At 38.2% G+C, this 24674-nt stretch overlaps 1 protein-coding gene across 3 annotated transcripts; it reads right to left on the bottom strand.

Annotated features, from left to right (window-relative positions):
• Positions 1 to 148: 148 nt before the first annotated feature.
• On the bottom strand, positions 149 to 24429 carry STXBP3 (syntaxin binding protein 3). Of its 3 annotated transcripts, none has more exons than XM_086753281.1 (19): positions 24327 to 24429; positions 19883 to 19932; positions 19059 to 19140; positions 17151 to 17227; positions 16430 to 16508; positions 14928 to 15028; positions 12805 to 12959; positions 12052 to 12142; positions 10972 to 11096; positions 9404 to 9508; positions 8799 to 8856; positions 8528 to 8593; positions 7967 to 8047; positions 7210 to 7348; positions 6488 to 6594; positions 5926 to 6024; positions 4970 to 5055; positions 2560 to 2708; positions 149 to 764 (listed from the first exon to the last, which is right to left on the bottom strand). In XM_086753281.1, exons 1-19 carry the CDS (start codon positions 24367 to 24369, stop codon positions 673 to 675), a joined length of 1785 nt encoding a protein of 594 aa, XP_086609407.1. In that variant the 5' UTR covers positions 24370 to 24429; the 3' UTR covers positions 149 to 672. The 3 variants fall into 3 exon arrangements, with proteins under 3 accessions (XP_086609407.1, XP_086609408.1, XP_086609409.1); XM_086753282.1 differs by having other exon boundaries at positions 19059 to 19127; positions 24327 to 24393; XM_086753283.1 differs by lacking the exons at positions 19883 to 19932; positions 24327 to 24429 and adding an exon at positions 17730 to 17870 and having other exon boundaries at positions 19059 to 19128.
• Positions 24430 to 24674: the final 245 nt, after the last annotated feature.

The raw sequence follows: 24674 nt of genomic DNA, 5'->3' as shown, positions 1-24674 counted from the left end.
AAGAAAAAAATAATTATAATCTCTGTATATTCTTAAATATAAAGTGTACTTCAGTGCACAGTGGACAGCATTTCTCCGAAGTTATTTATTGAAATTAGAACTTAGTGCTTCTGTAATTAACTTTCTACCTTACCCACCACCATCTAAAAAAAAAACCACAAACTTTTAATTTTTCACAATAGATATACTTAAAGAATTTTCAGTGTTATTTTACAGAAAATATTACAGTTTGAGACATTGCACTTGTGTAATATTTGTACCATAAACCCATACTTACAAATTTTCTTCTGAAGTTTCTACCTAAGAACCTAGGCCCTTTTTAATTCAGTCATTTTTAGAAATAAACTCTATTATAGAAAGGTTTCACAGTTCTCAAAAACAATTCCAGTTTCCATATGATCACAACAACTTTTAGCATCTTTTGTTAGGAATGAACATGCCCTTTCAAAAAAAGTACTTGCAGTGTAACATTCAACCCAACAAACACACGTGCTTATTTTTTCCTCTCTCTGCATTCTACTCCCCCAACAAAGCAGCAGATTTAAATCATAAAACTACATTCCGTTAGTCAGAACCATGTAGTGTCGTGGTACGGTATTTAGAAAAGACAACTCCATAAGAATATGTACATACTATTTGTCTTCTCCTAATGCATCATAAACATCACAGTTTCTATTCATCCTTAATGCAGACCATATCCTTTGATTTACTAAGGCTCTTTACTTCATCCAGTAGTCTTTTAGGTGTCAAAATATGAGTCGAACCTGACAAAAGAACAGAAGTATTGACTGTGTCAGTCTGAAATTCTGACTCTTAGACATTCTCTCTTAAAAAAAAAAAAATTATATATAGATATAAAATATCAATTACATGCCAGTGTTTTTTACTGTACCTCGAAAACTCAAAAGTACAACAGTTGTAAGTGTTTTCATGTGGCATCACATAAATCTAAGTGTCACTATTAGGTAGGCAGCGTCCCTCTTCCACGCACGGAGACATCCAGACTAGGACTCTTACTTTGGATACAAGTTCCAAGTCCCTACTCTGGCCAGTTTGAAAACAGAGGCTTGAACCTGGGCCACTTTGACTCTACACAACTGTCCCAGCCCGCAAGAAATCTGCCTATTCTGTGAAAGGGTGAGTTAATGCCGGGCTTTATCCTAGAATCAAGAAGCCATCTGGATTAAGTATTATCACAAACAGAAGTTTTGAACAGAAATATCAGTTACAGAAAATTGGCTTTTTACTGACTACCATTTCCTAGAAAAACAAATTGCAACAAATTCCAAGTCTGGGGCAGCAAAGAAAATTGTTATTATTCTTCAAGAGTGCACAACTTCCTCTGTTGTTCTCATAGCGAGTGATTATAGCTTCTGCCATGAAGGGTTTCCCTACAGTTATAGAAGGAACTCTTAACAGTTTAAGATTAGGGCTGTCCTGAACCTTGAGTTTTAGTAGTGTGCATCCATATGGACACTACTAATATGGCTCATATTCCTCAGGTTCTGAGCCAGGAATACAGGAAGGTTTTCATCTTGCAGAGAGCAGCATGGAAATTTGGTAGTTATCGCCTTCCCTCAGAAATTACAAACAAAACTACAAGAATTATCTCTAAACAAAAGGGACCATGGTGCTGTGTTAGCGCCAGATGTTACAGTGGCAGACTGACCTACACTAAACATGGCTTTGTAAACAAGTCTCAGATGAAGAAACAAACAGTCTTGTTAAACTACATTCCTGTTGTTCTGGTCTTTCCACTGCAACTCAAAACTAGGACCAGCTTTAAACCTACCTCAACCTCCTCCAACTAAACCAGCAAACAAAACAAATAAACCAAAAAATGCCAAAAACACGCAAACACGCCTACAACACACCCCACTATTTTAAGGTAACAAACTCTAGATCTCAGCATCAAGGTTGTCATTGCTTTAGGGTGTGGTTTGTGTAAAGTCTCTGAAGAAACTATAACAAGAACTAGAAGCTGTTGCAAAGTCAACTGAGCTACACTGAAAAAGGTTTTTCGGTGGTTGTTTGTTTTGTTTAGGTTTTGGTGGGGATTTTCTGGGTTGGTTTGTTTGTTTTTACTTATTTTCCTTTCCTCCCAAAGTGATTAATTTTTCACTAGTCTGCCAGCTTTCCTACTACTTCTGAAAGCAATGAGAGTAATAAGTGTAGCTACAGCTTAAAGCATAGGCAAATAAAAAAGTCTGTGAGGAAACCATAATGTAAGAAAATACAGGTCTGCTTAAATCCTTTTTGCTATACATCAGGCTACTTTAATAATATATTTCTCTGACATAATTCATGGTGATTCTTCTGTATTTGTTGTCTTTAATATCTTGTTGCAAAACAAAACAAAACAAACCCACAAACCCAAACATCAAGCAATTTAGATAAACTAAAAAGATACTTGTAAATGCATAGTTTTAACAAATACATTGGCCATACTATTAGTTTACTGAACCAACTTCAGGAAGGTAAGAAAAACAACCCTTACATTTTCCAGAAACATATATACTAAACTCCACGTAACACCACCCTTTCCCAAGACAAGCTTACCAATAACAACTTCACAGGACTTGTAGGCTTGAGAAACTTCATAAGCACTGCGCATTTCGGAATACGTAACTCCTCCAATCACAAATATAATCAGTCTTGCTCTGCTGCTTCGCTCATCTTGATAACTACCTTTAGGTCTCTGGCGTGCACTGTAAGAAATTTTGTAAGATGACATTTATACAGCTTTACTGATAAATTTCAGTAAAAATTATACACTTAACAAGCAGTAACAATTTCTGTCATGCAGTTCACAGTTTGATTATAATTTCAGCAACAGAATTTAGACAAACTGATAATTAAAAGAATTCTAAATGAAAACAAGTTAGCACATCACTCAAACAGTTATCACAAAGGGGAAAATAAATACCAAGGAAAAACCTTGTGGCACACACAGCTCACAAACAAAGGATTTCTACCGAGCAGCTTAGTTCTGCATCCTAGCAATTCCAGTGGCATTTTTCATTAGAGGTTCACTTGAAAATCTACAGTCTTAGGTTTTTCAGTCTCCAAACGTGAACATAATCTCTAAAAAAATTTTTGGCTGTTACCAAGTATGATTCAGATAGCTAGGAACAAAAAAAAAAAAAAAAAAAAAAAAAAGCTCTCAAAATCAATTTTTTAACACACATACAGTAATTGCAGATTCAGATCAAATAATCTGCAGTCCTGAGCTCTCTCTGCTAGGGTGCCTAAAAGAGTCCCGAGTTTCACCAGCCTATTAGAGATCCGGTTACAACGTGCAGGGACTTTCCCCAGTGTCTCCCTGCAGTGACCATCACAGTGCATATCCAGGCACATCAGGACACACCAACAGTTTGGTTAGCAGTGGAAGGACACTTCCTTAAGAAAGCCGTTTTGGTATCTGTACCGTTTGTCTTTTACTAGTAAGGTACAAATTCCAATTCAAGCATCCCCTCCACATTTAGGATACGTATAATGCTTCCCTCCCTATGGAGTCCAGCATCTTATTAGTGTAATTGGCATTCCTGCAATAGAAACAATCTTATCTCTGTTCAGCTGTCTCGCCATTTAAATAACACTATCAAAAGTGATAAGGCTGTCAGATTGGCAGGTATTGGGCATGAGGTTCAAGAGCTAGCAGGACTAAAAAGGGGGAAAGAAGGGACAGCACAAGTTAGTAAGCGTCCTGGTTTCGGCAGAGATAGAGTTAATTTTCCTCTCAGTAACTGGTGTGTTTTGGATTTCATATGTGAAGAATGTTGATAAAAACACTCTGATGATAACAAGTTGTTGTGAATGAGACCAAGGACACCGTCTGGCTTTCCAAATCTCGTTAAGGTCTTGTTAACATGCAGATGCAGGAAGCTAGGTGAAACAGAGTAATTGACCCAAACTGGCCAAAGAGAGTATTCCATGCCATAAACGTCGTGCCCAGCATATAAGTGGGGGTTGCCCATGGAAGGGGGCATCCATTCTGGCATGCACCCTCGGCATCCATCTTCTTTCCATCTCTCTTGCTTGTTGGCATTGTTCTCTCTACCTTGCTGGCTTGCTCTGCCCCCTTTGCTTGCTGCTCGGTGTCATTTCCATGATCACTGCTCAGGCTGTGTCAGTCATTCGGACATCAGGTGGTGAGAAATTGTACATTGTTGATTTTGTATATGTTAATATCCTTGTGTTCTGTTATCTTTGTAGTTTTCCTTTGCTATTTTAGTAAATTGTTTTTATCTCAACCCACGAGTTTTCCTTTCTTCTCAATTTCTCTCCCCTGTCCTGCTGGGTAGGGGGAGGGTGAGTGAGAAACTGTGCGGTGACTCGGGCTGAACCACCACAGTAAGTTAAAAGACATTTCCAAAAGTTACCCCTCAGCGCTACCCAGTAAACACGCAAGTGCACGGAACACACCATTTCACACTCATTAGCAGATAATTTGTTTCAAGACCTACAACTTTTCTGGACTTCTTTAAACCATCCCCTGACAACAGGGGTCAGATATCTAACAGGCCCATATTCCCTAATGATAGGGCCTACAAAAGTTGAATTTAACTTACTGAAGTCATTAACTTCAAAAACGATACCACCACTAGCACAGCAGAAATAACTTTCAGAAGAAATTAAAACTTTTTTTTTTCCCAAGTCACAGTATATTGATAATCCATTCCTGAAACTACTTCACACTAGAAAGCTCAATGGTTTAAACTTCTCATTCTGGGAATATGGAAATGTTATTTCTAACTTTGAAGCAAAAGGGAGACGCTCCAAATAAAAAGCTATAAAAAAGTTAAGCTAACAACCAATCTCCGTATTTTTTAAGATGAAATAAAAGTATAGATTTTATACATTAAATTATTTCACCCCTTACTGAGAGCACTTTTTATAAGGCTTTCGAATGTACATGACAAACACTGAGAAACGGGTAAATTATGTTGCAAGAAATTAAATAATTTACCTCACTACTCCTGAACCATTCCAGGTAGGAGGACACTGGGAACAATAAGGCCAGTCTTTCGAATCCAGTTTGTTTTCTATAGCGTCCTGAAGGGCAAAAGAGACGCGCTTTAAACAGCCATGTAGACCTAAAAGCCATCAAGTTTCAGCTTCCAGTAAGGATGCCTAACTGGGATTTAATGCCAGCACATGCATTAGAACCATCAATCACAAGCAGCATCTCATGAACAACACCCCTGTATAACAAAATGCTAGACCATGTAACACTAAAAGTTATTGTAATACTTTTGTATTTCTCAAAGAAAATATATGTACTCCCAATTCCTTATAAACACAGTATTGACTTACCTGTTCAGATTTCACTAGTAGCATTTGTAACTACCTTAATATATTTAATTTCTCCACAGCAGTACGTGAGAGAAGTTAGTGTCCCCGAAGATGCAAACCAATGCATGGAAGTCAACAAGAATCTATGAATGACAGCACTGGGTCAGAATACAGGTCCAGTGAACTCACTGTTCTGCCTGACATCAGTCGCTAACTGATGCTTAGGAAGAGGTTTAAGAACAAAGCAACTACGCTTCTGGCAAGTAACATTTTTCCAGCCTCTACCAATCTACAGTTTAGATGTGAACTGTAATTTAAAGACCACTGAAGAAACAAAACAAAAACAAAAAAAAAAACAAAAAAAAAGAAAAAATCCAGATCTTTAAATTACACTGCCAATCACAGGACAAGAATTTTTTGCTTTCACCTTCATTTGCTTCACCTTTAAAATGACCTCAAATTAGGAGCACTGCTAACAGACAGCAGTCTAGTGTTCTATATTGCAGACAGAAGCGATCACTTGAACAGAAGTAACTCAAGATACAACAGAATTTCAACAGATTGGCTGTAACCGCTCACTTGAGTAAATTTCTGTACTGCACTCGTGAATTAACTAGCTGGTCAATTTACCTCCATCACATCTTTGATGACAGGCGTCCACCTAGAAAGTTGAAAAGTTTCCTCTGAAGAACGGTCTCTTCTTGGGTGTTTGTGCTGCTGAGCAGCAGACTGAAAAGATTTGGAAAACATAGTTGTATTATACAGTGTGTTTGGATTTTTGAAACTTATTCCCAGTTAGTGGAAGGGGGGAAGGGGGTGTGAAAACAGTAGGAAATTTTAAAGAAATAGTAATAATAACAACACACAACAGGTAATACCTGTAGAATTCAGGATACGCTAGAAATACTCATTTCAGAGACAAGGAACTGAGTAAGCTGGCACTTTCCAAAACCAACTAGCCCAAGTCACTATCTGAAGATTTTAGAGGGAACATTCTAGGTGTCTTACTTTGAAAACTTTTCATGTCAATTGTTTAAAGAAGTTATCACTCAGACACATCATAGAAACAAGAATTCCTAGGAATTGCCTGCTTCCCAAAAAGCAAAGATCTGGATAATACTGCTAAGAGTTGCTGAAAGAGCTGTAGACAGGTGCTTGGGTGATAGAAGTTACAAAATAAATACATTCTTACCGAAGAGATAACGGGAACATCAAGGTATTTCCAGTTTCTTATCATATCACTATCACTTTCTATTTGTACATTCTGGATCAGCTTGTCCAAGTTCTCCTGGGTAGTTCCTTCGATATAAGGAAAACACACAACTTAATTACCAAGTGACTGCGAGTACGACCAGCTTTGACTCACACATTCTGGGCCATTATTCAGGCCAGGACTTTTTGTTGTTTTTTGCTCAGTCTACTCTAAGTTTAACATAATAGTTAATTTTTTGTTTAATGGTCCATTTTTGAGACCAAAAGTGAATAATGCTATAGATTCCTCAGACCCACATTCTGTCAATTTCCTCTTCTTCTACTACAAATTCTTCCCCATTGACTTCATTCTCAGGTTGCAATGGGCATGGAGCTCCCCCTTTAACAGCTTCAATACGATGTTAAAAGGAGAAGATTTTACCTGTTGCACACATCCAAGCACAGGAATGCTAAAACACTGTACGGATCTGCACTTGCATTAAATCTCATGACTCCTTATCAATAGTATCTTTGCTACTAATTCGAAAGAAGAGAAGCTATAGAGGGCAGACAGCATGTCTTTCAAACTTAACAATCAACTCCAATACAGATGCTTAAGCTAACTAAAAATATTGGACCAAAACAAAACTTGAGTTGAAATCCATAGCATGGAGAAGAAAAAAAAAAAAAAAAAAAGAAAAAACATACAGCAGCTTATCATACCATTTGTGCTAAAGATATACAGGAGAATAGCTCTAATTTTGTCATAGCTGTCATGACTTTTGTTGAGCAGAACTGGAAGAAGAACTCTCATAGGGTCTTTCACTTTTTGACCTTCTGCATCAGTTCCAAGAGCCAAGTCCTAAATAAAAATTAAAAAAAAAAAAAAAAAACACCAACACAACGGTTTTAGTGAGCAGTCATTTAAAAAGCCATGATTTTATGTATTTGAAACATGTTTTTATCAAACTGTAGGTTTCAGGAAACAGCCAATCTGCATCAATTTAAACTCAGGATGAAAAGTCTGACATAATTATTTCAATAGTTACAGTATTACAATACTACTACATTACACTCAAACATTTAAAACTGTTTGATATCTAGAATTCATATAAATATAAATTACAGGTTTTAATTTGAGATCAGTAGTACAATGTAATGAGGCTTCCTCCTACAGAGCACAGTAAGACAACTTCATAAGAGTTCTGAACACAGAAAAAGATAATCCTTATACAAATCAGACAGATTCAAAGACAAAAAAACCAAAACTCTAGAAGTACCTCCATTATTGGCAGAGTAAGAGCCTTGTATATCTTAGTTTTAATACTACTACCTCAAAAAGTTATCACAAAAAAAAAAAAAAAGGCAAGAGACAGACTACTTTTGTCAGCTAAAAACAAGCATCTATTCCAGCAAACAACAACAAAAAAGTCACATTTGCAGTAAATTGTTGTTTAGCTTGTGGGCTTTTTAAACATACCTGTTCAGTTTTACAGAGCCTTTCTATGTTAGATTTGAACTTGCTCATGCAATCTTCTGCTAAGTTAAGATGGACAACTTGCTAGAAGAACAACAAAAAAAAAATTGTATACACACACATACATATATATATATATCCCACAATCTGCAATAACTTGCCTTTTTTTTTTCTTTTTAAATACATCAAGCAATATTTTTTTACTGGTTACAGGAGTCAATCCTTCAACTATCCTTCAGCACCATTATACATTTTCAACAGGTTTTACAGTTTTACCCTTCACTTAGAGACTGACCCCCATAAAACATTGAACTGCTGTGCTATCTTCAATCCTCAGACAAAGCACACAAGCCATTTAAGTGAGTTTTTGTACATACTAAAATGAAGCACCTGGAAACAAGTTTTCTTCTCAACATTTTACAATAGGTGAATATATTCATTCGGAGAAGAGTTATACAGCATACTTAACAGGAAAATGAGAGATTAAAACTAGACTTCAGTAACACAGCAAATCGGCGTAAAAAATTATTTGTTGTGAAGTTGTAGTTACAAAAGACCCCTTACCCTACTCATCTCTTTACGATAGTGCGGCATCTTTTTCATTAACTGGGTCAGAGCAGATATTGATAACTGTAAAGAAATGATATAAGTTGAAAGTTTTTGCCCCCAATATCCGACATCCTTACTTCCCATCCTGTTGCAGCCTTGTTCCCCCGCTCCACCCAAACTGCCATTGAGATAAGCCTCAATTTCGGTAACAGGTCCATGAATGACATAGATCTGATCAGCTGACAACAAATTGCCAGGAAAAACAACAGTACATTAAACAACTTACTTTTCCTTCCGTTGCCTTTTTTTTTGATGCAACTTCTTTCAAAAGTTTTGTTATTTCCCTGAAAAAATACCGAAGGAAAGTAATCAAATGCAACAGCATCACAGTACTTAAATCTTTTCTTAAGATCTCTACTTAAAATACTAAAAGATCTGTATAACAAGAACTTCCAACTGAAAGTAAAAGCTTCAAATACAGGTCTCCTTTAGAGAAGAGAGTGGTTTTTGACAGAACAAACTGAAGTTAAACATTCTGTTTATATACCTGCATAATACCATTCAGTGCAGTAACTTGCTAGTACTTTATACAAAATAATCCCTTCAGACGTAGAAGATTTGAGGATACATCCCAGGAAATAATTTTATTTCCATTTTCTCCAAGAACTGTAATTAATATTAGTAAAATTGCATATCTCTGTACATACTGTGTTTTTGAAAGTATGCTTTCTTCCTGGCACCGATTTTTTAACAGGAAGCAGTCTATGTCATTGCAAGCTACCTTCACTACTGCCTATATTCCTACTTTCGTAACAGCTCAAATACAAAAGATTAATTGAGAGGGAATGTAACTTGCATTTTTTATTAGTTTTTGTAATTTTTTCCACATACTCTATCACATCTGCAATATGCTTGTGCCGCATCTTCACCCAGAGCTCATCATCTTCCTCCAGAATCGCCTCCCGTTCCTTCCCACCAGATCCTTCTGTTTTGTACCTTCCAAGAGAAAATTGAGACAGTTTGGTTTGTGGGGTTCTTTTTCCCCCTCCTTGTTCTCATAACTCGTTAGAGTATTAATTGTTATGGTTTAATCAACATACATGCTAATTGCAGTAACGTACATAAGTTTTCACTTATAAGCCAAGCTACCACCCAATACAATATAATTTACATATGGATTTTACAGATTGCATCTTTGAACATAGAAGCAGCAGATGAATTTTAGAATGATTTTTTGGGGCAATAGCTTCGCAACATTCTTTTAAACCAACAGAGTTGGAGCTAGAGTTCCAATGATACATTTACATGGACCTCAATTTCTCTTCAGCTTCCAATGTCAGCTTCCCTTTGGCTTCAAATGCAAACTGTGTGCAAAGTAATACACTTTGAGACTGCAATGTGCACCTTTATCTACTGTAAGGTTCTTTTTTTCCTCTGAAGGAAACTGAAGTCCCATTCACCCACAAAACAGACTAAATAGGACAAATTACTTCATACATACAAGAAACATGCTTCACAGCATTACAGAGCAGCCATTACTTTTCTACAACCAGAAATAAGCAAGCAAGCCTATAAAGCAAGACAACAATCATACTACATAACATTTTCACATTTATAGAAACTCACAGAGTGTATACAGCCAGAAAGCAGAAAAATAAAAAAAAAAATAAAAATAGACAAGATTAATTGTGAGTCAGATCATGGCTACCTAGAAAAATACACATTTTCATACCTGGCAAATTTCAGATTCATAGAATTCTATATTTTCTATGAAAACATTCAGTCATGTTTCTAAGAGAAAATACACATTTCTGTTTGCTTAACTAAACAATGAACCAGTTAGGTGTCATTTGCTGTAGTGGGTCATCAGAAAGCAAAGTCTTACCAAAATCACTGGTGTGGGAACAACCTGACAGCAAATTACATAACTTACGCAAAACAATGTCACACTATTCCAGATTACAAACCGAACATGGCTTACCGAGGTGCGCATGTAAGACAAACAAGTAAAATTTAAGAACTACACTAATTAAATGACCGCAGCTATAAAAGTGAGCGTTCCTGATAGGTAACTAAGCTTCCCAGTATTCAGTAACTGGTCTTGTTTGCCTTCTTAGGTCAAGAAGGTTGAGAATATGAAAGAAAAGACAGAGAATTTGAACACGCACTACCAAGGCTTTGCTTCAACTCTAGTACAATGGTTTTGTTTTTTTAAAAAAAAAGCTATTTGTCAGACTCAAAACTTAGCAAAACTGTTAATTAGATCCTACCTAATCTCAACTAAATGAGGAAGGCAATAAAAACAGGATGTTACAAACCCAGTAGGAAAGACTAACAAGTGAACAATGCTTACGCAATATAAGCGGCTAATATTGCTATGGTGCCATTCAGCTAAACAACTCCATTACTTTTATAATCAAGAATAAAGTGCTCAAATTTTTTTAAAAAAAAGTACTTGCTTGTAAGTGTCATTTTCAATTGGTAGCAGGTCATACACCATTGCCTGGAAGGTGAGTTCATGAAGTACAGTTGATACTGGGTCAAAGCCACGATCAACTATTATTAGTTGGGAGTGGGTTTTAGTCTAGAAAACCATCAAATAAATGTAAAGTTAAGACACAGAGTACAAAGTTAATGCATGTTAAATCTATTTACGTTAAGTTACAGCACTGTAGACATTTTTGGACAAATAACTGAAAACCTAAACAGTATGGTCAAAAAGTGTTTATCAACATAAATAGGAACAAACATTTACATGATAATCAGAACAAAGTGATTTTAAACACTAATTTTAAGCCAATGCTCTTAGCCCATTGCAATGCATTCAGTAACCTCATCTAATGAAGAAAAAAAGTGCAAAGAAAAATTTTTTAAAACCCACCACAAAAAAAAGGCCTCCCCCTGACTTCTCACAAGTGTATTGTTTGTACTTCAGAGCAGATTATCTATACTGTGCTGCAATACAGAAAAAATAAACTCTGGAAGTTCAACTGAAAGTTTCACTTTGGGGTTTGGCAGTGGCAGTAGCATCAGGTACATTTATTTCTGCAGCAGAATGGAACGTCACCAAGTCAGACTGGTTTACCCCCACACTTCTGTGTTTAGGAAGCTGCCCTAATCTGCCCTGATCTGTAGTGACAGATCAAAACCATTATTTATGTGAAAAGCTGTATCTTTGGGGACAACAAACCCCTTAATGGGAGACATTTCAACTCCACAGTGAAGTCCCTTCTACGCACAGCTAGATGGAAGGTGATGTTAAAACAAGTTATCTGCTTTCCTTGAGGTCTGTATCAACCCCTACATTATCAAAGGGCCAATTTTTCAGGTACAATTAGTTTGATCACACAAATTATATTTGCTTACACACAAATTTACTGTATCAGTTACTCCTCTAAGTTGCTTTCATACACAAAACCAAATAGAACTAGTCGCCCTTATTAATAAATAAAATCTGGTTTTATAGACCCTATTGTCAAAACAATTTTTTTTTCCCCAGACTTACAGAAAAGAAGCAAACATTTTAGTTCACTTGCTACCTTTATTTGGCTTTTCTCATCAGTTTTGTAGTAGTTTTCAAGATTTTTTTCAACAAGCCGTGCAAGTTTGCTGGCTTTATCAGATGGTCCGCTGGTAAAAGAGGAAACATGCAAAAACAACTTAAATTTCTTCATCAAAATACTAAAATGCTACCTTTAAAATTGAAAGATTTCCCTAGATTGATCATCTGGTTTCACAAGCAGTTTCTGAACTTCATTCTAAGCATTTCCAATATATTTTCACTCTTACATTAAGAATCCACTCTTTGAATGCTTCAGGTATATTCACACAGTAGAAACAGCTTCAGCCAAAAGACTGACATTAGCTGGCACAGGGCCCAGCACCTAAAATTCTCACTCAAGAGGTGGGAAACAAGAAAGAAAAAAGAAAGAGAGAAAGAGAAGGAGAACTGTCAAGCAATTATTTCTTTGTTACCGCTGCAAAGAAAAAGGCAGCACTCCACCTTACACCACAGGATGCAACTCCTGAGTGTGATTTCAGATGCCTACTCAGCATATTAGAGTGTCATCCTACTGAGCAGTTCATAACGCAACAGGGTATGGTAAGTACTCTTACACGAATACACTGCTCTGCCTACACTTCATAAATTCCTATCATTCCATATTTCAGAGTTGTGGATTAAAAACAACTAATCCACAATACAAGAAACTATGCTGCAGCCTCAAGCTGTTACCAAAAAATGTGAGAAGCCCTAGAAGTGAAAGCAACTACACTATACAACCTTGCCTCACCTTTTATATCGTACTCCTGGATTTTCATCTAGCGTGGCACATAAGGTAACAATTTGTTCAGCCATTACTTGCATTACAGCATCTTTATCTTTTGTCTTTTCCAGAGCTGGACTGTAACAGCGGTAGAATGCATCTGGGACGTTGAGAGTAAATACCTATGTAAAGCACAACCAAAAAGAAATGGCTTAAGTTGTACATTTCTAAAATACCTGGTAAAAGAATTGCTAATACTTTAAAACTACAGCTGTAATAAAAGAGTTATGCATAATATACTTAAAAAAAAAAAAACAATCACCCCACACTTCAGTCCTTTTTCTCTGTCCTGTTGAGCTCATATGCTTCTTGTTCTTGCACTCCTCCTCTATTAGTCTCCTCTTTTATGAAAATTACTATATTTTTCAAATTTCTTACGCAGATGGAGGGAAACGAGACAGGCAGAACTAAATATCACCCAGTGTCTCAGAGCCATACAATGCAATAGCAGAACAATCATAGAAGGTACCAAGTTAAATTTGTTTAAAATAGGATTTTACATATTGTTTATGTTTATTATATGAAGCCTTTACCCCCAAGAACTGAAATTCTTTAAATGCATTAAACTTTGATAAAAGATGTTTAGTGCTACACAGAAGAAAAACTTTTTCAACAGTTTAGTAAATGGAATGCAAACATGGAAACAATCCCATTGTCAGTAAATTGATTTTCTCCAGCTTCAGACACAGAGGCAAAAGAAGAATGTCCATCCAGATAAGGATGTTTGTTTCATTTGAGTAGATAATCACTTGGACTTTGCCCAGAGCTCAGTCTGATTATTTACCCTTATCACCACAGAAAGTAGGCCCAGGAATTTTAAATCAGGGAAACCAGTTAACATTCTCTGTTCCTTTGCTAGGGATTCAAAACATTCTCACAACCCAAAATACTGAGAACACAAAACTAAACTAAAAAAAAGAAGAGACTAAGTGCTGGTTATTTTCAACTTTAGAAAAGTAGTCGCAGTTTCTACTTTCATGGTAAGTCCTCCAGACAACCATGACAAAAAATTTACATATGCCTTATTTTGCAGGGGCATAGGTTTTTATACATCTTAGTCTGCAGAACTCCCAAAACCAAAGGGAGTTTGAAACAAAGCTTGGGAACATCAACACCACTGGAAAACAAACAAACAAAAACATATACCATCACGCTAATTATTCTCTGATGCCGCACTAATTATTCTCTGATGGGTTCTCAATCTAGATAATAAAAAGTCTTTATTATAAAAAGGAGTGCGTCTTCAAACTAGGAAACTGCATCACAGTACGACATGGAGAGCAGCAACATCTCCTACATTCACCTGCCACTTTGTAGGCCTAAGAGTTCTGACCCTTGATATGTTCCTAAGGTTTGAAGAACACAGGAAAGACTTGCAGGGAACATTCATGGTTATTTCTACAACTCCCAGAAGTGGACAGGGCTTGGGGGCTTAACTGTATTAGCGAGCATCAGAGTACATCTCAGCCTTCTGTATCTGATGAAGTGCACGAGCAACAAGTTACCTCTGCGAGATTTCACATGGCAACCACTCATTGGTGGTCTCAAATTTTTAATTGAGAAAACATGGATTTCCACATTTTCTTCTCAGGAAGAACTTTGCCAAGATGTTACAGTTTTTGTTTCTCTTTTTTCGAGGCTTTGGGCTTGTTCCTCTCCCCTTCAGTTCGCTGCATCCATTTCCTCTCCGTTTCCCATTTTCACCAAGTAGCTAGCTCGACTTATTCCTGTTCCTACGCACCAACCTACCTAGTCCGTCAAAAGAACACCTCAGTATAAACAGTAACAATCTAGAATGCTTTCCTTCTCTTAAGGAACAGATTCCTTCTCTAACCTCTCTACTGCAACTGACTCCAAGTCTTGCAAAGAGGTCAAGTGCAAACAGTGAAGATTTGAGTACAAAAGCATTTGTTTTCATCTAAAAAAAGAAAGAAAAAAATAGGCAAGCACTGGAAATATGCCACAATGGCCGCAGGTCTCGCATACGGTTTGTCAGTAAAAGAGGCAGCTACATTCTATTTTATTGTTTTCAATCAGGTCAATAACACTCCAGACTATTTTCTGCTGTTGAAATAAAGAATTAAACTTACCTGAGACTCATATGGGAAGAAGGAGATGTTGATCTCCTTGCATCTCCTTATTGATTTTGCACAGGAAGACTTAATTTTATTGAAGAGGTTGTCAGGACAAACTAGGAAAAAAAGAAGATTCTAAGTATGAGTCATTTGTGTTTATTCCAGCTGCTAAATCACATAGAAGCATACAGTAATCAGAACAGAGAGACAATTCTAAATTAAGAACCAACTAACAGTAACATACAAAAAAGTTGCCAAATCTTCCTAAAGTGAAAGAAAACATATAATCAATATTTTGTGTTTGACATCTTGTTTAAGAAGCATGATTGGTCATTTTTTTTACTAGCTTTTGGCAAGCAAAGTTGTAGAACTAATTAACAGTCTGCAGCAGTAGAGAATATTGATTTTACAAAGCAAAAGTTTCTGCTGTTTCTTCTCATATAGGAGAGAGAAGACACTTCCCTAGCTGCAACAAGGTTGAAGGGGAAAATAACGTATACATATCAAGCAGCAAGACACACAGAAATAGGCAAGTTAGTTACAGATCCCAAATGTGTTCCACTACACTTACAGTCTACAATGAATCCCTGTCTAGAAACTCAATTTAAGGAATATTTGGATGACACAAATACTACACTGACTTCAAAGCAACAGAAGTATTTCTCGAACTCCTCTCGACACGAAAAGTTTTGGCAAGAATTCAAACTGAAAGCTTGCACACTTGCAACAAAGGAACATACAGCAACAGAGCAGTATTTTTTCCAAAATAAGAATTGCTGCAGCAGCATAAAAGGAAACAAGAAAGCAAGAGTTTTTAATAGTAGTTTGGTAACTGCTGTGGTAACATATGGTAGCAGATATGCATCACCCACAGACATCCACAGAGACGGCCACAACTCAGTCTCTGCCTTCAGCGGCACGTTTGGTTTTTGGTTTTCCCTTATTTACATGCCATTTTCCTCACGTTGACTGAGTGCAGAGGAACATGCAGTCACAATAACGCCGCTTGCACTAATTGTCTCTGCTTTGCAATTTACACCATGTGTGCAACGGCTAAGTAGCACCTTCTTTCAGGTGACAGAAGAAAAAAAAAAGCTGGCTCACAAGTCTGAAGGAACTACTTAAAATAACCAATTACAAAAAAATTCTCATGTGTTTATATTTTTTGAGTACTATTTTGTTTATATGAGATACACAGTTTTACTTGAACTGTTTTCCTCCACACTCTCTAACCTAGGAGAAGACTGCAATGCTTTAAGAATAAAACTAGGTTACCTAAATTAAAAGCTGAGGTGGGGAATGATCAACAGTGGTAATTGTGAAAGAAATTACTGCTGCCACACAGCACGGTAACCACGTTCCGGCAACCCAGATATGGTTAGGGACTTGAGTCTCAAATCTTCCCTTAAGAAACAGGACCCAAAATTTTCATGTACTAAACTACAGGAAAGAAAGTTGAGAAGCTTACTTATTTACACGCATAAAGTTATCAAACTACAACGCAAAAGCTTACTTACAGTCAGTGAAATAAACATACGCTGCTTTGTATCTGCTGGACGATTTAGTGATGAAGTCATCAATAAGTCCATCTACAGACTTACGGGGGTATGAAAAATAAGAGGGGGGGGGGGGGGGGAGAAGAAAAAAAAAAAAATCATTAGTGTTTTTGCCTTTCCTCACATACCAGACAGTTTCTCCCTCCTCGCCTTCTCCCTATTAATTACCCAGTCCCACTTAGGAATACTGCAAATCAACATACAAGAAAAGAAAACACCCAAGTAGAAAATTTTTAGTTCCAGATCAAGAATAATAAACAATTACAGAAGGTCAGTCATGCACCAAGATCACTTTAAGAAGCAAACAAAGCAGGATACATGCACCATTTTCCACCTGCAACAGTGCTGAGATTTATTCCCTCAAAAATTTTTTTAGGAAATAACAATAAACTCTTGTTAGAGCCATTACTTTGAATTATATTGTTCAAGGTATTGCATCATCATTTGATACAACATCTCTTTCAATGAGGTTGCTAATATCCAAGCAATGAAACAGTGCCTCCATTATCAAAAGGTCCACATTTGCAATACACTCTATGGTGACACTGCATTGTCTTTTCATCATGGAAAATTAAGCGTCACACAAAATGCAAAAGTACAGCACTGCATAGCTGCACACAGTGAGTTAATTAAGATTGCTTTTTCAGTCTGAAAGATCTTGCGCTTTCTTTAAAATACTAACCTTTTTGGTGGGAGTTATTAAATATATTGCTTTCATGTGTGGGACAGGCTCACGGTTTTTATATATGTTCTCCACCACTACAAAGTAAGAAATATTGCATTTTTATAATCAAGAGTTTCATGCATCTGTAAGGAAAGCACTGTATATATTTCAGTACAGAGGTGATAAACACAAAAAATAATACCAATCAACTTGTCCACAAAATTAGTTGCAAGGATCTACCTTCTGCCAAGAGAACCTTGTTTTTTTATTTATTATTTTAAACACAGCAAGTTACCCTCAGTCTAGCGTCAACTAAACCCACAGGACGAAATTTTTCCTGGCTAGTATGCACATATAAGGTAGCTTGAGTGTGTTTATGTTGCCATACGGGGCCTGGTATGAAGTATCTCGCAAGAGAACTGCGTCGGCACTTTGTTCTTTTTCTTTCTCCAGCACGCTGAAGGAGAGGGAGAATGAAACTAGGCAGGGTATTCTTTTGGACTACAGCCTCCTCTGTCCTTTGTTTGCCTATTTCCTGTGCACTTACTCTGTTTCAATATAATTGCAGGCACAAATTAGACATTTTCAGCAAGTCACCTTCACTCAGCTCTTGGTTTTCTCTGTTTAATAAAGTGATTATTACACAGTGTTGCAGTACGCTAGCTCGAGAACGCAGAGATTCATGTTGCTCGGTAATTTTGAGGGGGATGAGAAAGGAAGATAAGTAATGTCAGACACCTGGATGTGGAAAGACACAAGGTTCTTTTCAGTCGTGTACTCACTAAAAATAAAAGGTTTCTTATTGATGAACAGGATACATGCTTACTGAAAGTTTCTCACAAAGAGTAAGTAGTACTACTAATTACGATTAAAAATACACTCCAAAGAGTGAAACGTGTATAGCTTTGCTATCATACTTCCAGGAGAACCATATTATACTGAATAGCTGGAATAAGAAAAAAGTCTCGCTACTTGTGGAAAAATAAGCAAGTCTAAATAATACTCTCTTACAAAAGTGTTTCTAATAATCCAAACCTAAAGCTAATTAAAAACTAGATCATTTACATTTTGTGTATTCATTTCAATTCCCAAAACAGGCTGGGGAAAATAGGTCACCAGGATGACGCACTGATAAACATTACAGAAAGGTCAATCACAAAAAGCACTTTGAAAAGTGTTTTAGGATAGCAAAACCATCCTTTTTTTTTTTTTTAAGTTATAGAGAAAAAAAGCCCATAAAATTTACTTCAGAGAAAACACTTTTTCAAAACGCACGTAGAAAAACCAAGTCTTATCTAAACATGCATACTGCATAACTGAGCTCTATCACAATCCAGCTACTATTCACTCTTGACAGCAGCCTGCATCAAGGAATGGGACAGACATTCCAGCAGACGAGAAACTCCACTCCTCTAGACACTACTCCCAAATTGTTTGGACAAGTGACCATCTAATTACCGTTAATATTGCTTATGGGTTTACTCTAGTTAAAGTAGTCATTGATATAATTCAGTTTCAAGGGAGGGTTTTTTTGGTGGTTGTTGTTGGTTTGTTTTTTTGTTAATTGCAGAAAGCTCTCTTGTTTTAAGGAGAGGCTAAAAATGTATCTGCACAACATAGAACTCAAATTTAAATTCTTGCCACTATCACATCCACTTGCTCACAAACATCTCTCACCAGTTTGTCTATTAGTGTCTCCTGTTCTCGTTTTGTGTTCAGTACTTAAGTTTCTCTGCCCTTGTATCCTAATTCTAATTACTGTAATTACCATACCAGGCAGAAAGTCTGCTAGTCCCATATCCCATAGCTACTTGTCTTCGTCAACCAAATTAAGATAATTTCTTGCAAGGATACCATCAATTTTACTCTTTCCCTCTTTCTTATCAGGATATTGCCATCTGTGTATCAAAAAAGAATTATGCTTACCTGTGATACCCTCTTCCACTAGATCAGTCATTTTGCAGCACAGCGACAGTAACTTAGTCGTGTAATCATCTAAAAGAATTATCTAAATATATTAAAAAACCACAAGTATTTAAATAAATTAATCAGCTCTAGCAAACTCATGTTATTTCCTTAACAACTCACCACGGGAATTTGCAGCTGAATTTATTTTACCCCCTATATTTTTTCCATCATCTGCATATAGCACTTTGCAGTGGGAAATTAATCTCAGATAGCATCAGAAGGCAGCTCCTTACACACAGGATCTCAAAAGATGAGCTCTATCTTAAATAAGCAGCTTGTCCCCACTACTCCTACTAGAAAGTATTTAGAAACTCTCACTTTGACACAAGTCTTCTGAATTCCTGCCTAATTTACCCCATGGCCTGCTTAAATATATCTGTTCCTATTTTAAAACTGTTTTACAGCTTAAGTAGGTCTAACAGGCACCGTACTCCTGAATCCTGCTCCACATGTATTGCACAGCAGTATAATTTTTGAAATTAATAAAGTACAAGTCTTTCAAAAGAAAAGTGAAGTTAAACAGAAAGTTTCCCTTTTTTTTTTTTCCCTCCAAAACTTAAAGAATCGAGACAATTAACCATTTGTGCTTCCTGTGTCAGCCCTTAGATTTTTCGTTACGTATTATACAGAGGCCTGAGTTATCAGAACTAAAATCATCACTTGGACAGAAAACAACTTTAAGTGAAAGCGACAGCCACTAAATGATACTTATTTGTGGTATACTTAGTGATATGGATTCAAGTGATCCTAACGTTGTTACAAAAATGTTAACAAAACTATACCTTCCATTCTTCCTCTTTCCTGCAGTCATCAAATACCGCTGATTTTAGCTCTGTAAGAAGAAACAGATAGTTCAGGAGTTAGAGGAATCAAATTGTTACTAAAAAAATTAACCCATTTAGACTCTTGTGTTTAGAGACCTAAAAAGGGAGGAACAAAGAAAAAAAACCCACCCTCTACAGAATTCTTGACCACAAGCCATCCCTATCTGTTTCAGAAAGCTGTGACTAAAATTTTCATTTTCACTAATATTAAACAGCTCCATAAAAATCAGTCTGAACGATCACATGCCTGTAAATATTACACTTTGCTTCTACTTTTTTTAGTGGACTCTTCCACTAAATCGGCTGTGCAGGTGCAACAAATTTAAGCTACTCTTTAAGATAAGGCAGATGGACCAACAAATTCACAAACAAACCTATTTTGAAACTGATGCTAACTTCAGATGTCCTTGGTCTTTCTCTGCAATTCCAGAACAAGCCTAAGAAAATACTAATTCCTTCAGGAATTGAAAGTTATCTTAAATAAGGTATCCATTACTTTTTCCTGCTATGACAACTTTAGGAGAAGTGTCAATTAAAAAGCTCGTACAGGGTTCAGCAACAGGAGTCAGCGTGTAGTCACAACCCACAGCTTTTAAAAGAGCACCAGAACTCCGAGCTGCAACTTTGAGGAGTGGTGTCATCAGGGAAATGCAGGTTTGATCTCACAGCAGTGGTATGTGTTAATTAAAAGTCAGAAGATTTTGGGAACTTTTTAAAACCTTATGTTTAAAATAAAGAGGTCTGATTATTCTGTTCTCTTTTCCCAGAGAACAGAATTTCAGACTAAGCTGATAACTGATGCTATTAAAACAGCCAGACCTGTTTCCCAAATGAAAAAAATGAAACTAATAGAAACAGAAGTCCAAAACACAAGTGAGCAAATTCAGTACACATTTTGTGATTTCTGAAACTCATAGTTCTTTCACCCAACAGTATAGTAGGTGCACGTACAAGAAGAAGTACACCTATTTCTTCATTTATAAATATTAATATATTCACATATGTCCAAGTCTCTTTGGCAGGACACTATCACAAAATACTCCACCTCTACCCCCAGCTTCCAGTGCCTCAGAATTCAGCAGTTTCTTCCAGCTGAGCAGGCTTACCGGCTCGTCCAGCCTTCATCTCATTTCAGTTTCACAACTCCAAAACCACATAGCACACAATGCTCCCAAGATACCACCATTCAGGCTTCTCACGGTTGTATTTTACAGAGATGTCCTGCACAGGCTCTGTCACACTAACACAAGAAGTTTCTTTGGAAAGATGAGAACTTTATGCTTTACCTTTCCGATATGCTCCAGTTACTTTTTGCAGCATGGACATCCTTCATAGCAACTCAAAAACTTTACACTCTGCTTCATCTAATAAACTGGTCTACAAGTTATTCAAGCAAGAAGTACATGTTTTAAGAGGGATGCAATTGGTGCGGTTTGTTTATGCTGCTAAACAACAGAACTCAAGCTCAGCTCTCCTGAACCCTTTTCTGCTTATACAGCTCCTGAAATCCATTATCATCCCTCAAACTTGCCCTTCGGGCTGCTTCCAGTTCAACATCCTTCCTGTTATACACAACCCAGTTTTCAACAAGTTCTGCTTAGCCTGGTGTGTAAATGCTCTCATCACTCCACAGCTGCTGCCAAAATGTATTTGTTGGTAATACCTGAATCCAGGATGGAATTCAGGCACATTTTTTCCTGTCACGTTTATACTGGGTACTTGTTACTTACATTTTTTTCTATGCCTGTATACAAGGTGTGAGAACAAATCTTTAGCCTCATGAAAACGTTGTTAACCTTAATATTTTCCGAGAACACGCTTAGCAAGGAATTAGTCCTTAGCATCACACAGAGTTCTTTCAAATAAACTGAGCACCCCAGAGCCTTCTCCAAAATCTCACATATATTTTTTCTACAATACTTCAACTTACTTGCCTATAAAATAAAACGAGGACATACAAATGCACAATATAGTTGTGTCTTGGACTTACTTTCTGTAACTAAAAATAGAAGTCAGCTTTCTCTCACCACAAAAAAAAAAAAAAATGTATTCCAAGATATCAACATACCAGATACAGTGTACTTCCCCCTGCAACATTCCAACTGCTATTTGTTTTGTCCTCGACTTGCAGCTGCTTTACCCCCGTAAGTGACCTGCACTGGTTTATAGGCTCTCAAAATTCTCTCATTTGTCTCCAGTAAGCATTCTGAAGGCACCAATAAATAAATAAATAAATAAATAAATCCCAGTATGAATAGTGCTCCATTTTTGTCTAAGCTTCCATTCCCTCCTCACAAATTTCATACCAACCATGCATCCTAACTATCTTCTCTAATTTTGTCTTCTCTGAATACATTCAATTAATTTAAGGCATTTTTCTTCTATTTTTACTTCCCGATCCAGATAAGAACTATATACAATCCTGACGGAACAGCAGACTGCTAAATCCCTGTGGGGAAAAAAATCCCGAACAAAAAAAAAAAACAAAAAAAGCAAACCACACCTTGGCAAAGTTAATGATCCATTTATAACGCACTTCCTGAAGAAAGGACTAAAACAGCTTTCACTACAAGGAAATGTTCTGGAAAATAAAGCTGCAGAAATGCTGAATCATAGATAGGTATCCATTGCTAGGCTAGAATCCTATTATACAAGTCTAGAACACGTTTTAAAGTTATAAAAGAAAATAAATAAAGACAGAACTCCTTGTGGAAATAACCTTGTTTACAGACACACACACAGAGATGCAGCATATAGTTAATTTTATAATTTTATCCACAAGAACTACTGCCTCTTACCTACAGGTAGCTTCCCTCACCCTCATAACTGTGAGTTTAACTGACAGCAAACTTAGGTGAAGTAACATTTTCACACACTTCAGCTTAGATTCAGTCTAAAATTGCACCTTACAGAAAGGGCTATCACAATGGAAAGAAGGGTTTTTAACAGCATCACACCAGAGCACAGGTACAACACTCTTTGTACACAGGTACAACTGCTTTGCCTAATTGCAGAATTAGACAAAATTGCAGTACAGGAATAAAATACATAGTGACAACAAGCTGCTACATCAACATCACTGACATATTGTTTTCAGACAAATCAGCCTTAAAAAAAAAAAAAAGTTTGCTGAAACATTAGAGAGCGGCAGTTTATGGCCTTGAATCATCCATAAACAAAGCGCCAGGCAATGTTTAAAACACAGTTCATCAGTTTTCATTGTTGTTGTAGTCTTGGACAGACAAGAGTAACTAGTTATCTAACAAAGCATTCTTTTCAGAAGCAGCTTCCTTTTTTTTACAAAGCTGGCAATATAAGTGTTTTATTATTTACACTGCTTCACCATCACTCCAATCTTTCTTCCTCGTGGCCTCGTCTGCGCCGCCAACGCCGTTTCCAAAAGCCCTTACGCGCCCCGACGACGCGCCCCGGCGCTTTGATCGCGTTCCCTCCTTTTGAGGCCCAAGTCTCCTACAAAACACCTCAGGATAAATCAGTCGCTCTACCGTCAAAGGCACAAACGACTTCACAGAGCAAGCAGGACCAGCAAAAGTAGGGATTTTAAAGATCAGGTTTTAAGCAAAGATACGCAACTTGCGTGAGCGGGGTACAGGTGTCAGCAATCGAGGGCTGAACTGCTTTCCTTTTTCTCCCCTTTTTCAAATTTTTCTTCCAGTGACACAGGCAAGCAGACTGCCGCTGATGAGGAGGCAGTAAGACCTTCCCAGTTCGGTGGCAGACCGGCTGAGCTCCTCATCGAGTCACCACCCCAGTACAATTACGTCCGGCTGCTCCCCGAAATCCTATGAGCCCTCCTGCTCCTCTAAGACACGGAGAAGTTACAGCTTCATTTTCTGTACCACGCACTGGCAAAACCTGTTCCTACACATGGCAATAAAGGCCTGCAGTTCGCGTACGAAAGTTCCCGGGGACGCTTTCAGCGTTTTCTTCTAAAAACCGTGAAGCCCGACATAAAGCGGGCACCGCCGCTTCGTGACAGACAACCTGAGAGCTCCTTCCGAAGCCGGGAGCACCCTCCGAAAACTGCCACTCCGCAAGCAACGGGCAGGTTTTTTGGAAAGCCGACTTCAGTTTAACCTCCTCAGAGCCGGCACGGCTGGCTATATCCTCTACAGTTCACCCTTATCTCGGAATATGGCAAAAACGCCTCCACCCCGGTGCCGCCGCCACCGCCTCAAGCCGCCTCCCGCCACCCCGACAGGTCCCGGGCTGAAACAGCCGGGAAAGAGCCGCCACCTGCAGCCGCCCCACAGAGCCGCCCGCGGCTCCCAACGCGCCTCCGGCTGCGCCAGGAGGGACCCGGGGACCCCCGACCCCACCGAGCGGCCCCAGGGCGCTCCCGGCCCCGGGTGGGGGGAGCGGAGCGGAACCCCGCACTCACTCTGCCACACCAAGCCCTTCAACCCCTGCCCCGCCGGCGCCATCTTGGTCGCAAAGCTCCGCCTAGCCCCGGCCCCGGCCCTGGCCTCACCGCCGCCGCTCCCTTCCGCTCCCCGCCGCTCCCCCACCGCGCCCTCTTCAGAAGCGGCGGGAGGAGCGGAGCGGTGGCGGAGGAGGGGGCTGCCTGCTCGGGGGCGGGATCCCAGCAGCCGTGCCAGCCCCCAGGGAGCCATGCCGGCCGGGGGCGACCGTTTCTCTGCCATGATGGGGGCTGAATGCCCGTTGGGGAAGCCCCCCAGGTGCAGGAGCCCGTTAGAAGGTGAAGCCCGGGACGGCGGGAGTGCCGAGG

The sequence above is a fragment of the Chlamydotis macqueenii genome, chromosome 8, assembly GCF_036417535.1.
Source record: "Chlamydotis macqueenii isolate bChlMac1 chromosome 8, bChlMac1.mat, whole genome shotgun sequence".
Taxonomy (NCBI): Eukaryota; Metazoa; Chordata; class Aves; order Otidiformes; family Otididae; genus Chlamydotis; species Chlamydotis macqueenii.
The sequence above is the reverse complement of the archived record's forward strand: the minus strand, read 5'-3'. Positions and strand labels throughout refer to the sequence as shown.

What these genes read in the sequence shown, in the direction of transcription:
- STXBP3 (XM_086753281.1), bottom strand. Translation starts at nt 24,369, where the DNA reads ATGGCGCCGGCGGGGCAGGGGTTGAAGGGCTTGGTGTGGCAGA. An exon ending in AGTGGAAGAGGGTATCACAG is followed by an intron (nt 17,228 to 19,058) that starts GTAAGCATAATT and finishes CTTACTTTGTAG; the next exon opens with TGGTGGAGAACATATATAAA. An exon ending in AATGGTTCAGGAGTAGTGAG is followed by an intron (nt 2,709 to 4,969) that starts GTAAATTATTTA and finishes AATTTCTTACAG; the next exon opens with TGCACGCCAGAGACCTAAAG.